This window comes from Vicia villosa, unplaced genomic scaffold (genome assembly GCF_029867415.1).
Source record: "Vicia villosa cultivar HV-30 ecotype Madison, WI unplaced genomic scaffold, Vvil1.0 ctg.000320F_1_1, whole genome shotgun sequence".
NCBI classification, from domain to species: Eukaryota; Viridiplantae; Streptophyta; class Magnoliopsida; order Fabales; family Fabaceae; genus Vicia; species Vicia villosa.
In genome coordinates, this window is record NW_026705142.1 from 688539 (window position 1) to 703402 (window position 14864).

General features: G+C 30.0%; 1 protein-coding gene across 1 annotated transcript; it reads left to right on the forward strand.

The window, feature by feature from the left end:
• Positions 1 to 1654: 1654 nt before the first annotated feature.
• LOC131626764 (uncharacterized) lies at positions 1655 to 5484 on the forward strand. Its single transcript, XM_058897606.1, has 4 exons — positions 1655 to 1791; positions 1971 to 4469; positions 4583 to 5059; positions 5266 to 5484. Exons 1-3 carry the CDS (start codon positions 1767 to 1769, stop codon positions 5050 to 5052), a joined length of 2994 nt encoding a protein of 997 aa, XP_058753589.1. The 5' UTR covers positions 1655 to 1766; the 3' UTR covers positions 5053 to 5059; positions 5266 to 5484.
• The last annotated feature ends 9380 nt before the right edge of the window (positions 5485 to 14864 follow it).

The window sequence follows — 14864 nt, forward strand, 5'->3', positions numbered from 1 at the left end:
GTGGAGTAGGCGAAGAGAACAATTATCACCTTTTTCTCCAGTGTACTAAAAGCATCGAGTGCTGGAAAAAAGTGGGATTGTGGTCTATGTTACAGCAACTCAGTGTTAATGGCGAGTCATTTGCATCTGTTATTTTCTCCGTTTTGCAGGTATCCAATCAAGACCAAAAAGCGCTTTTCTCAGTATCCTTATGGAGTATCTGGAAAGGGAGAAATAATCATCTATGGAACCAGGTGGAAGACTCTCCGATGCATATATGTCAGAGGACTTATCAGTTATTGACCGATTGGAGAGAGGCTCAACATCAGCGTCCCAACAATGGGATTATAAATTCCCCGTCAGTTGTTATCAGATGGGAAAAACCTCAGAGGGGCAGGTTCAAGTGCAATATTGATGCAGCTTTTTCTCAAAATAAGGTGGGTTTGGGTGCGTGCATTAGAGATGATACGGGTAAATTCATTGTAGCCCGGACTGAATGGTTTACGCCGTGTACCGATGTTGTTATTGGAGAAGCCCTAGGTCTTTTGAAAGCTTTAAATTGGGTCCATGGTTTGGGGTACGACAATATGGATTTTGAATTAGATGCCAAGCGAGTGGTGGATAGCGTGACCAATCTGAGACCAGATGACTCGGACCTTGGAGCTATTATTAGAGAATGTAACTGGTTGATGGCTCTTTTCTTTAGGAACTCTCATGTTAAGTTCGTACGAAGACAAGCTAATGAGGTTGCTCATGCTCTTGCACGGGTGACTCCATCTCTTGCTAGTTTTCATAATTTCTTTGATAGTCCAGCATGTATTCAAAATATTATTATTAATGAAATGAATTAATCGTTTCCCGTCAAAAAAAATTTAATACAATTAAGTTTAAATAATCATTATTGGTTTTAAAATTAATAATTAATAAATTTATGGGTAGGTCACAAGTTTCATATAATATATCTATTAATATTAATATTTTGATAGAATTAGTACAATGGTTAGGTCCAAGGGCACAACTTCATTTGTGGCTGGCCTTCATGGAAATAATTAGTACAAGGGTTAGGTCCAAAAATTTGGCATAGAAACTGATCTGATATGTGCATTCATGAGCATGAGACCTCTCTACACACATTATTGATGAGATTGCTCTTTGCACAGAGTAATTAATTTAGCAATTTGTATTTAGTGGATTTCGAACTTGAGACCTTGAAAAAACAACACTCTCAAAACCTAAGTTTCACCGCTAGACCACATACTCTTGAATTGTTTCAAATAAATTTATGTAAACGTTTCTTATAATATCTCTACTGATATTAATGTTTTTTAAAAAAATAAATATTGTATGTTAATTTTGCTAGTACCAAATTTTGCCATTTTTGAGAAAAAACGAAACATATTCTGTACATGGCTTCTACTTGATGAGCAAGTTATTTGCAATTTGTAGCCTATTCGTGGACCCCGCTTCCACACATTATTTTTGCATTCAGAAAAATCTCTACAATCACAACGCACTTTATCGATCATAATCAGACGGCCACAATTTATCTTTAATGTATTCCGTAAAATAAAACATAAATAGCAACATATATTTTTTATACCGTTAGATTAATACGGACGGTGACTGACTGTGAGAAATGTTTGACTGTACGGAACCGTTTCTCACAGCAATTTTTTCTTCACGTTTCTCATATGGTTTCATTTCATTTCAATTTCACTCTCTTATTGCTCACAAAACTCTAAAACCCCTTTTTCCATTTCCTCTTCCATTTTTCTCTTCTCAAGTGAATGAAGAAAATACACAGCGTGCATTGTAAGCTAACCAAAACCCTAACAACTTTTCTTCACATTTAATGCATTTTGTATGTTTATTTATTTTACATTTTTTATGCTATTTATTGAAAAAATCAGTATCATTCAATGTTATAGCTGTTAAATTTTCATGTTTTTGTTTGTGTTGATATTATTAATTTTTTGATTTTACTTGTGAAGCCTTTGAATCTGAAGATGATGATGATGTTACTTTATCAGCAAAGTTCCCTCAAATTTCGAGTTCCGGAGCTGCTGTACTGCCACTTAAGAGAAAATTATTTGATTATAGCAGTCCCTTGCACGGTTCGGTTAAGAAATCGAAAGTGTTTCAATCGCCGGTTGATGATAATGCCGATGATAGCGATGATGATGATCATGTTCCTATTTCTCGGAGTATTATTAGGTCTGCAATGTCGAATGGTAAATCGTTTTCCTTGCTAAAGAAAAAACTTGTGTATGTAGAAAAGTCATTTGAGGAATGCGTAAGGAAGAGACGAGTGGAAGAGAAGAGATTGAAGTCGATAGAGAGAGATATTGTAGAGTGCAACAAAGAGCTTGGAGATAAGACGAAGCTAGCAGGTTGTGTGAGAAGAATTAATGAAATTCACAAGAGAATGATGGGGAAAATTGAAGGATGTGTTAAGGATTTTGTAGCGAAGGAAGCACAGTTGTGTTTGATAGAGGAATTGATTGGAGAGCGCAAGCAAGAGCTTAAGATGAAAGAGACAGAACTTCGTCAGGTTATGATTAACGTTTCGAAAGAGAGGGAATTTGAATGCCAAATGAAGGAGTTGGTGGATGATTTGGTGTTAAAACAGAAGCATTTCGAATGGCGAACCAAGGAGCTTGAGTCAAAAGAGAAGAAACAAGAAGGGCTAGTGATGGAATGGGAATTAAAAGAGAGAGAGTTTGAAGGCCAATTGAAGGAGCTAGAATCAGAAAGGAGGATTTTTGATAGCCGAATGAGGGAGCTTAAGTTAAAAGAGAAGGAGAATGAAAACTGGGTGAAAGAGCATGAATCAAAAGCTAGAGAATTTGAATGCCAAGTGAAGGAGCTGTTGGATGATTTGGTATTAAAACAGAAGAATTTTGAAAGCCGAACCGAGGAGCTTGAGTTGAAAGAGAAGCAACATGAAGGCATAGTGATGAAATGGGAATTAAAAGAGACAGAATTTGAAGGCCAGGTGAAGGAGCTGGAATCTAAAAAGAAGCATTTTGAGAGCCAAGTGGAAGAGCTCAAATTAAAAGAGAGAGAATTTGAAGGCGAAGTGAAGGAGCTGGAATCTAAAAATAAGCATTTTGAAAGCAAAGTGGAAGAGTTCAAATCAAAAGAGAGAGAATTTGAAGGCCGAATGAAGGAGATTCAGTCAAAAGAGATGCAAAATGAAAGCTGGGTGAAAGAGCAGGAATCAAGAGCAAGAGAATTCGATTGCCAAATGAAGGAGCTGCTGGATGATTTGGTATTAAAACAGAAACATTTTGAAAGCCGAACCAAGGAACTTCAGTTAAAGGAAAAGCACCATGAAGGGCTGGTAATGAAATGGGAATTAAAAGAGAGAGAATTTGAAGGCCAAATGAAGGAGCTCAAAAATAATAAAAAGCATTTTGAAAGCCAAGTGAAAGAGTTCCAATCAAAAGAGAAACAATTGGAAGGAAAAGTTAAGGAAGTTGATTTTAAAGAGAAACTACTTGATGGTCGTGTGAAGGAGTTTGATTCGAAAGAGGATCGATTCGAAGGCCGAGTTAAGGAACTTGAGTTTAAAGAGAAATTACTTGATGGCCGAATGAAAGAGGCTGATTCGAAAGTGGATGAATTTGAAGGCCGGGTGAAGGAGTTGGATTTAGAAAAGAAGCATTTTGAAATCCGAATGAAGGACCTTGAGTCAAAAGAGAAGCATCACGAAAGCCGAGTGAAGGAGCATGAATCGAAAGCGAGAGATTTTGAAGGCCAAGTAAAGGAGCTAAAATCTAAAAACATATTTTTTGAAAGCCAAGTAAAGGAGCTCAAATTAAAAGAGATGCAGTTGAAAGGAAAAGTTAAGGAAGTTGAGACTAAAGAGAAGCAACTTGATGGCCGATTGAAGGAGTTTGATTCTAAAGAGGCTGAACTCAAAGACCGAGTGAAGAAGCTGGAATCAGAGAAGAAGCAACTTGATGGCCGAGAAAAGGAGTTTGATTTTAAAGAGGCTGAATTCGAAGGCCGATTGAAGGAGTTTGATTCTAAAGAGGCTGAACTCAAAGACCGAGTGAAGAAGCTGGAATCAGAGAAGAAGCAACTTGATGGCCGAGTAAAGGAGTTTGATTTTAAAGAGGCTGAATTCGAAGGCCGAGTGAAGAAGTTGGAATCAGAGAAGAAGCAGCTTGATGGCCGAGTAAAGGAATTTGATTCTAAAGAGGCTGAATTCGAAGGCCGAGTGAAGGAGATGGAATCAGAGAAGAAGCAACTTCATGGCCGAATGAAGGAGTTTGATTCAAAAGAGGATGAATTCAAAGGCCGGGTGAAGATGCTGGAATCAGATAAGAAGCATTTTGAGTGCCGAGTAAAGGAGCTGGAATCCGAGAAGAAGCATTTCGAGTGCCGGCTGAAGGAGCTCGTATCAAAAGAAAATCAATTCAAAGAACAGATGAAGAAGTTCCAGTCAAAAGAATTAAGTTGCCAAGATGAGGAAAAAGAATCAAGTAAATATTCTTATTCGTCTAGTTTATTGAGATAATTTCATTTCAAGTTTTTCATTTAATAATGTTAATAGTTTCAATAACCTGATCTACATATATGCTATCTAAATATGCAGCTACGTCTTACATGGATGATGAATCAAGCTCTCCCATTGATGAGACAAGTTTGCAGTTGGTCTCCTGTGAGCAAACTGACATTCAAGCTATTCTGCGAGAATCGTCGGATCCAGCAAAATTGGTTTTGGATATAATTCTAAACCCCATCCTTCCACTTTGTGATAAGAACAGAGACAACCATGTGATTATTGATGATAGATGCATCTATCTGCTAGAACAGCTGATGAAAATCTCACCAAATATTAAACCTCATGTAAGAGAAGAAGCAATGAAGCTGGCATTTGATTTGAAAGCAAACATGAAAGAAAATACAGAGAATTCTTTGGTGGTTCTCGGTTTTCTACTAATTTTGTCAATTTATGGATTGGTGACTTCTTTCGACGAAGACGAAGTTTTGGAGCTTTTTGCATCTGTTGCTCAGCACAAGATTGCTTTGGAGCTGTTTAGGCCCCTGAGTTTTGCATATTAAGCTTCTGGTATGTTAAATTTATATCCTAGTTTGAGAATGTTGAATCTTAGAACCATGTTGAATATTATATGGTTTGCAAGTATTTCGCACCCGTTTTCGAAATTGATGTCTGATCCTATTTTGATTATTTAGTCCAATCTGCATAGGTTTTTTGTTAACCATAATTTATTTAATATCTGTTTTGATGAATTGGAATTTTGTTGCTAATTGCAGATTTTGCTGAGAAACTTAACACGAGGAAGCAATTTCATTCTGCTGTTCATGTTACTTGGCTTACAAGAATCAACTAGTTTTGTGGCTGCTAGAAAAACTTAATGTAAAGAAATGTGGTAAGTTAAAAATAATTTGTTGAATTAAGTAAGCAAAATGTATATGTTAAAAAGTATTCATATGGTACAAGAAATGACCACCATGTCAACTTCAACACTCTAATCTTTCTTGTAGTTAATCATTAACTATATTTTGAAAAAAAAATTCTTTATTTTTTTCAAAATTTTAAAGCTTCATTTCTCACTTTGAAATTTTTTTCTTCATTTTTTTCTTAATTTTAAAACTTTGTTTTTCACTTTTTGCCGCTAATAGTTATCTATTAGTTATTTGATCCTTATTCTATTCTACACTTGTGCCATACTAAAATTTTGAAATTTTGTTTATCACTTTTAATTTCCAGTAAGTACTTATGACTTTTCATTTAGTGGCATATTAAGAAAAGTATATTTATCACTATATACAAACAATAATTATCTGTCAATCTAAATTCTAATTGTACAATTAATGTCATATTAAAATTATTGAAAATCTATTTTTTTATTACTGCCAATGATATAGATCCAGATTCTAAATCTACATTTATGTCATATTAAAAGAATGAAAACTTCATTTTTCAAGTATTCACTTTGTTATATTGTAGTGTTAGAACTTGCAATCATTTGGTGAAAATGGAAGATTCGAATGTGAAGAGTGATAGAGAGGAGAAATTAGAGAGAGATATAGAAGAAATTAGAGAGATCATTTGGTGAAAATGGAAGATTTGAATGTGAAGAGTGATAGAGAGGAGAAATTAGAGAGAGATATAGAAGAAATTAGAGAGAATATAATTGAGGGTTAGAATATGCATTTTCATTAACAATTGATGTTGATACCTTTAAGGTATTTATACAACTTACAATGTGGATTGAGACACATGCAACAAGTCAAATAACAAAAAAAACATAAATTTCATACTTGTAACCAGTTACATAAAACTTAAAACCGGTTACAGCTGCTACAAAATTGAAAATATTAATAGTAGTTGTTGATTAATGTGAATGCGTAACCAATTACACCAACGACAAAATCACTTTTTTTCAACTTATTTGAATTTTCTTCATACCCGTAACTAGTTACACGCCCGTGGTAACAAATTACACGCCCGTGGTAACAAATTACAATACTTGGATTATGAAATTTCTCTTAACACACCACCTTAAAACATGCTCAAAGTCTTTCTTGTCCATGTTCATCTTCAATTTCTTTAACACTTCAATTGTGACCCCCTTCGTCAACAAATCAACCACTTGGTCTTCACTTCTACAATATTTCAATCTCAACCTTTCTTCACTAACAAGTTCTCTCAAGTAGTGAAACTTCATCTCAATATGCTTGCTCCAACCATGTGTAATTGGGTTTTTAGCAAGGTTTATAGCGGAAACATTATCAACCATGAGCGTTACATTGTTACCTTCATCGTTGCCTAGCTCCTTCAATATATTCATCAACTACACGACCTGGCATACACAACAAAGCGGCAATATACTCGGTCTCACTAAACGAGAGTGCTACTATTGATTCCTTCTTCGAACACCATGAGATTGGTGTTTCACTGAACATAAAGATGTATCCAACTATAGAATTTCGTTCATCTTTATCTCCGCACCAATTGGAATCGGTAAAATCGAGAATATTGCATTTTTTTCCTGTGTCCGCTACGGGAAGAGAATTCTACAGCCAATTGATCATTTGACGTATCTTAGAATCCTCTTGAACGCGACCATGTGAGACACCTTCGGTCTCTCCATGAATCTACTCAAAATACAGACACTAAACGCCAAATCCAGTCACACATTGCACAAGTAACTCAAGGATCCAATCAACCTCTGATACTGAGTTGGATTAACATCTTGCTCATCCTCATTTTTCGATAATTGTAGTCTTGGTTCAGCCGAAGTAATTGCAGCATTACAATGCGCCATTTCAAACTTCTTCAAAATCTCAAGCGCATACCTTCTTTGATGGACTCTCAATACCAAGAAAGTATGTCATGAGGTTAATGTCAGTCATCTTAAACTCCTTTATAAGCTCACTCTTGAACTTAGAAAAACAGTTATTGTCGTTGTCTATAATCAACAAATCATCTATGTATAGATAACGGATTATCACCCCTTTATTTGTATCCTTCTTCATATACACATCATGTTCGGATACCCACTTCTTGAAGTCATTCTCTTTAAGAAACCATATATCCTCTTGTTCACAACTCTTGGAGCTTGTTTCAAACTGACAACCCTTTCTGCAACTTGTATAACTTTGATTCTTGATTTTTCACAACAAAATCAGGGGTTGTTCTACACAAACTTCCTCTTCAAGCCGCCCGTTTAAAAATGCGGATTTGACATCCAATTGATATATGGACCAATTGTTGTTATTCGCAATACCAACAACTAGTCTAATCATTTAAATTCTAGCAACCATTGCAAATACCTCTTCAAAGTTCGTGCCTTATATTTGCGAAAAACCCTTTGCAACTAATCGAGTCTTATGTTTGATTATTTCCCCTTGTGGATTTGCCTTCACCTTATAGACTCATCTTACACCAATCGACTTTTTTCCTTCTGGTACATCAACTAACTCCTAAGTATTATTTTTTTCCAATAAATTTCACCTCCTCCTTCATAGCACAAATCCATTTGTTTGACTCAAGGCATCTTCCATCTTAACGGTTTCGAATTCGGCCATAAGTGCCAAATGAATGAAATCACCATCATCATTGACTATGTTGTCTCGGAACAGCTTACAATCTTCGAGTCTTGAAGGAAAACCTCTTTTCCTTGTTTATATTCTTACACTCTATTCAATTTGGGCTTTGTCATGGGGCTACTTATTCACGACTAAACTCTACAAAAATTGAATTTTCAATGTTGTAACCTGTTATAGCTTTCTGGTAACCAGTTATAAGTTGCTGTATCTCCTTTATCTCGTCAACTAATGACGTCTCACCTGATCAAAATCCTTTTGTTTGTCACATCATACAACCTGTAACCTCAGGTAGAGTGATGCCCCACAAATATCATCAATTCTCCCTTATCATTCAACTTTTTACTAAGCTTTCCTAGAACATATCGATACGCTACGGAACCCAAAACTCTTAAGTGGTTCATATTCGGTTTGAATCTGAACCACTCATTTTCTAGCTTAAAGTAGTTAGGAGGGATAGAAAAATGTTATAAAATTAAAGTAAACATAATATCAAAAGCTAATAATTTAAAAATGTCATTGATTGATTAAATATATATAAATATTTCTAATACATTTTTCAACTGATTTTATTCTATTATGTGACTCATACAAATTTTAATTAACAATTAAATTAATTAATTAATTATTTTGTATTATTTTATTAATAATCATGTGTATATAAATGTGTGATATTGAATTATCATCATTTAATATTTTTTTTAGATTTTATAGTCATAATAATAAATATAATAACTATAATTTGAAGTTTAAAATATTATATAAAAACAAAATAATATATTATAGGTCAATCACGCAACGCGCGGGTTATGTGTTAGTTAAATTAAAGGGTTAGATATACAAAATTACCTTAATAATTATGGCGAAATTCACTTTTTTCAGTGTATTATTTGCATGTTTAAGGGGGGAATCCAAATAAAAAATATTACTGTGGATAATCCAAAAAAAATATTGCAGGGGGTAAAGCGAATTTAGTCTATATTATGGAGAGGTAAAGTAGTATTAATCCTAAATTAAATAGAAAAGAAATAGGGAGAGAATTAGGAAAATTTACCCTAATTATTTCTGTCACGTGGGTAGACTTAGGGCTGACAGTGAACCAAGCTAACTTGAAAATAGTTCAAAATTTGATTCAAAAATTAAATCGTTAAATTAAGTTCATGAACCAAATGAGTTGAATATGAGCTAAAAACTGAGTTCGTTAACTAAATGAGTTGAACTTGAACTATACATAGTTCGACTCGTTAGGTTCATGAGTCAATTCGATTATATATGAAATAAATTATATTGTCTTTAAAAGCGGTTTAAAGATTTGCTCTAAATCTTAGTATCACATTTTCTTTTAATCTAACGGTTTTAATTGATAATTTATATTCTCAAGTGAGCAAGTTAATTTAAAATGTCATATACATATATATATATATATATATATATATATATATATATATATATATATATATATATATATATATATATATAATATAAAAATAGATTTAAAAAATTATTTTTAAGTCCGTGAAATAAACGAATTGTACCTAACAAGATAAATCTAACGAGTTGAAACGAGATGTTCGTGAACTTCTAACAACTCGAGTTTGAGCTGAAAAAAAGTTCGTGATAAACTCAACCTTGACCAATTCTTAACGAGTTGAATTTAAGTTGAAATAAAATTTGTCATGAACTCAGATTCGAACTTGAACTCGAACTCGACCAATTTATAACGAGTCGAATTGAGCAGAGGTGAGTTCGACTCGACTCATTTTCAGCCTTAGTGATATAATTAAATCATTTATAAAATTAATTTCAATCTAATTAAACAACTTATAGTTAAATAAATGGAAAATTTACCCTTTTTCTCTCACGTATTGTGGGCAGTTTATATGATAGGTTTAGTATTACGTGTGCACTTTTTATCATCAAACTATCCCATGATCAAACTTTAAAAAATATTTAATAAACTGTGAAACTAAAATCGTAGATAAATATACTTATGAAAATATAAAATTACAAAACTAAAATCAATAGATAAAATATAATTATGAAAATATAAAATTACAAAGTCATCTTTAATATTTTGAAAGTAAAAAAGACATAACTAATTCATAGCAAATGAAGTGAAAAATAAAGCAAAACATAGTAATTATTAAAGGATTAATTTTCGAAGACTTCATCTAAGATTTAAAAATTTGTTAAACTTAATAATAAAATTAGAAAAGAATTATAGAACATAGAAGTTATTTTCTAATAAGTTTATTTTACTAAATCTTATTAATTAACGTAGTTAGGTTATCCAAATATATTTTGGAGCTAAAATTAAGATTATTTGAATAATTTTATTTATCAATAAGAGATTAAATTACACCATTTAATTACACCAAATATCATCCTCATTTACAACTTTTAATTTATTTAAAATCTAATGACTATTAAAAAAAACAAACTTAGGAAAATATTTCCTTTTTTCACCTGACGATTTCATTCCATATCTATCTATCTAATAAATGTCATATATCTTAAGAAACTTAGTTTTTCATATAATATAAGTAAACTTCTATTAGTAAATATAATAATATTGTCCATTGATTAATTTCTTAGTAGTAGTGTTACTTAAGCTAATTAAAAATAATAATATTTTTGGTATTTATTTTTTTAACAGTAGAATCATGTGGTATTTATTTTTTTATTTATATAGAACTTGGTTATTCATGTCAAAGAAAAATAATATTGTGTTAAGATATATATATATATATATATATATATATATATATATATATATATATATATATATATATATATATATATATATATATATATATATATATATATATATATATATATATATATATATATATCATACAATATAATAAAGCAAAATGAGAATTTGGGCAAGTTTGCCAAGTGTCAGCATTTAAGAGACCTTACTATTTTAAAAATTTCTATTTTAAGTAATCTTACTATATTTGATATAATTTATTTTTTAATTATTTTTTATTTTATTTTTGATTTTCGTTAGTATTCCAATTTATTATTAATAATTAATATAATAATTAGCCTAACTAAACCGTTTATAAATCTTATTTTATACCCTTTCAACTACATAATCATTTTATTATTTAATTAATTCAATCCTCATTAGTCATTATTATTCCAATTTTTTCCACTCTCCAACGTAATCAAATCACGCTTCATTTTATCTGTAAATTCCAAAGCTACGTTATTGCTCTTTTACGTATTCCAAACACTCTGATAAATAATTGTAATCATCCCTAAACCTTAACAGATCTCCCTAATCTTCTATGCTTACTGATTTTCATCATTTTTTTATTACTTTTCACAGAACTTTGGATTCAAGGATCCAATCTTCGAAGATCGTGAAAAGGTCACCATCATCTGACCGTTATCCTTCTTTCAATCTTCCATTGTCAAAATTCTCAGATTCGCTCAAATCTAATCCCTTCTCTCAATAGCAATAATAGGAAACGATAAGAAATTTGATTTTCGTGAAAAGGAGGTTAGAGATTCAATTAGGGTTTATTAGTTATCATCAGATTTTATATTTAGGTAACTAATGTTTGGGTTTGATTTTATTGCAGGGATTTGTTGAAGGTTAGTGAGAAAAGTATTATGGCTCTCCTTTAAACATGAGAATTTTTGTTTATTATAAATTTTTAATGATTTATTTATACGAATAAAATTGATTTGTGTTAGTGTTGCAGGTTAGTGATTTATGTTGATTATTAATGGTCACTCGATCTTAAGAGCATCTCTATATTGCTTCTTCAAAGCAAAGCAACCAAGAAAGAAACTCTTTTGGTTAATTAAGTATTTTTTTAATGGTTTCTCTTTCAATTTTTAAGAACCTATTGTTGTCATTTCAGATCCATCATTGTTCGATGTCAAACTCTTCAACCACTGGAGCGTTGATATTTTGCATGTTTATTTCAAATCCATCACAGTTTTTTGTTGTAATTCATTACCTTTTCCACCAGCCTCTGCAAATACAGGGAGTCTAAACTTGAACCTCCTTGAGACAGGTTCTTCTCTCTATTTGAAGTATTCCGAAATTGTTTTAGAAACGACTCATTTTCTTCACTAAACATTATTTGTCTTGTGTGTTTTCATGTTTCTTGAATCATCCGAGTTTCTGGAATATTGATGGGAAGTTGGTTATTGACAACATGAGATTGCTACACCAGAATTCTTTGAGGCTCTGGAAAAATTACATGTTATTCTCACATTTGCAATTATTTTGTAAAAAACTGATAAATGTATTTATCAATGTTGACATTAGAATTTGTTATCATTTGTGATATTGATGGTACTTTTTTATTATAATTATAAATTTAATAGTTTTCTCATTTAATTGTGATATTTTACTTAACAGAATCACATCAACAGAATTTTATTTAATAGTTTTCTTATTTGATTGTGATATTTTATTTAATTGTGATATAAAAAATAAAATCTTACATACATTAATTTATAATCATTCTGGATTATTATATTGTTTCAGTTTTTATTAGAATAATTATGTTGATATATTTTAAATCTCAATTTCCAACTTATATCGTATATGGAATGAAAAAAGCTAATTCCTGTTTGCCATTTTAATATACAAAAATTGTATTATCGGATTAATTATGCATTTACAAGAATTACTAAGGGTGAAATAGATATACTATTAAAATTTTATTAAAATTTTACAAGATAATCATATTTCATTAAAATATTACAAGATAAAATTTCAATCCTTTTAATTTTTTCATTGATATAATCATATTTCAACATTAAATTTTATTTGATCATTCAATATAATTATACTACAAAATTTAATGTATAACAATTCAAATGAAACCTCTTCTTAATAATAAACATGTTTTTAATTAATTAAATAATAGTATTAAATCTCTATTAATTTATAATCAATGCTGAAATTCCAATTCCATATTCCAACGCATATGAATATGAAGTATTTGATTAATTTATTGGTAATGATTTATACTATCAATTCACAGTAATGAAGATTGCATCGATTCTATTTTCAATTTTGCAGTGAAATTTTTTATTCTAATATATTTGTGTTTTTCTATATTAAATGGAGACTCCACCAATTCTGAATCTTTTTTATTACTACAAAGTATTCTTTAGATTGTTTAATTTGGGATCTCATTTTATATTAAAGATTTTAAATTGCGTCAAAAATTTGTTTTATTTTTTTTTTAAATTGCCTCAACAGATGCTGACTGTTGTAAGTGCTTTTGTTTTTCTACTGTCATTAGTTACATTGCTACTATCAATGATTTTGAAATTAGTTTATTTTTGGATTTATAATATACTGCATTGCTACTGTGATGACATTGCCATTGTCATGTGATTGAGTAGAAAAATTATTCAAAATGTCCTGTGAATTAAAAAAATGGTGTGATTATTGTCAATGCTTCACTAAATGGTATGAACATTTTAATGGTTAAAATCAAACTTCTTTAAATTTATGTCAATTCGTCTAATTAATGTTATGTTTGCCCATGTTGAAAGATGATGCATCAAAAAATTGAAAATGAAAACTCTTACCTAGAGAGAAGAAAGCTAAAGAATACCTATTTGGTCTTAGCACTTATTTTAAATTAGTGATTAGGATGATGTATTTACAATAATATCAGTAAAAAATAATTTTTTATTTTAAGATTAATTTGTTTGCACTTCCAACTTACAATGTTTTAACTACAACCCCTTCTGGTATGTTAATAGATGAATTGAACTGATATAAATTGTGGAAAAATTTTAGAATTTCCAAGCTACCTGTTGTAAAATATTAGTATATCTTTATCTTCTAATAATATATTTTTCACTACTAATATTATTGTCAATTGGACAACCATAATTGATCTTTTGATTACAATCATATTAACATTAACATTTTAAAATATAGTATATCTTTATTTTCTAATAATATATTTTTCACTACTAATATTATTCTTAATTTGACCGTCAAATATCAAGTATAAATAATATTATATGTATATATAATCATATAAATATAAATATAGTACATATAACGCAAATATATAACATATCATTCTATATATTGCATTTTTTTGTTATAACATGTCATTCTATATATTGCATTTTTTTGTTATATCAAAATAATTTGGTGATAGTTTAAATTAGAAATAAATAAGAAATTAAAATAATTGGAGAATTAGAGAGACGGGCTACTTGAATATAATTGATTCTGTTTATAAAAAAGAAATAAATTGTTATAACTTATAATAAATAAATAACCTAATAGTTAATATATAATAAAATCATCAATTGATTATAATATAATAGATCATATATAGAATTTTATTTAACTAAAGACAATATCAAATTGATCTCTTATTTATTTTTTTTACTCATAATTAAATATTATTAAAATATTCACTATCAAATATCATATCTAGAAAATAATAATTAAAAAATAAATTAACAAATATATGTAGGAAATTAATAATTTAATTACATATTGAATCATTATAGTAGTATGAACGTCAAATAAAAAACATTAACTTTTGCTTTAAAAAAATTAATGCTTTTATTTTTACCACAAAAATTAATCATGATTGTTTTATTAAATTCTAACAAAAAAATTGATATAGAAAAACTTAAAATCATTTAAAATTAAATCAATCAACTGTAATAGATAATAACCTCAACTAATCTAGGGTTCTAAAAAAACTTTTTTTTAAATAAATATTATTTTGACAAACTAATTTTAAATTACTTAAAACATTTTTATTTGACATTTTAAATGTTAAAAT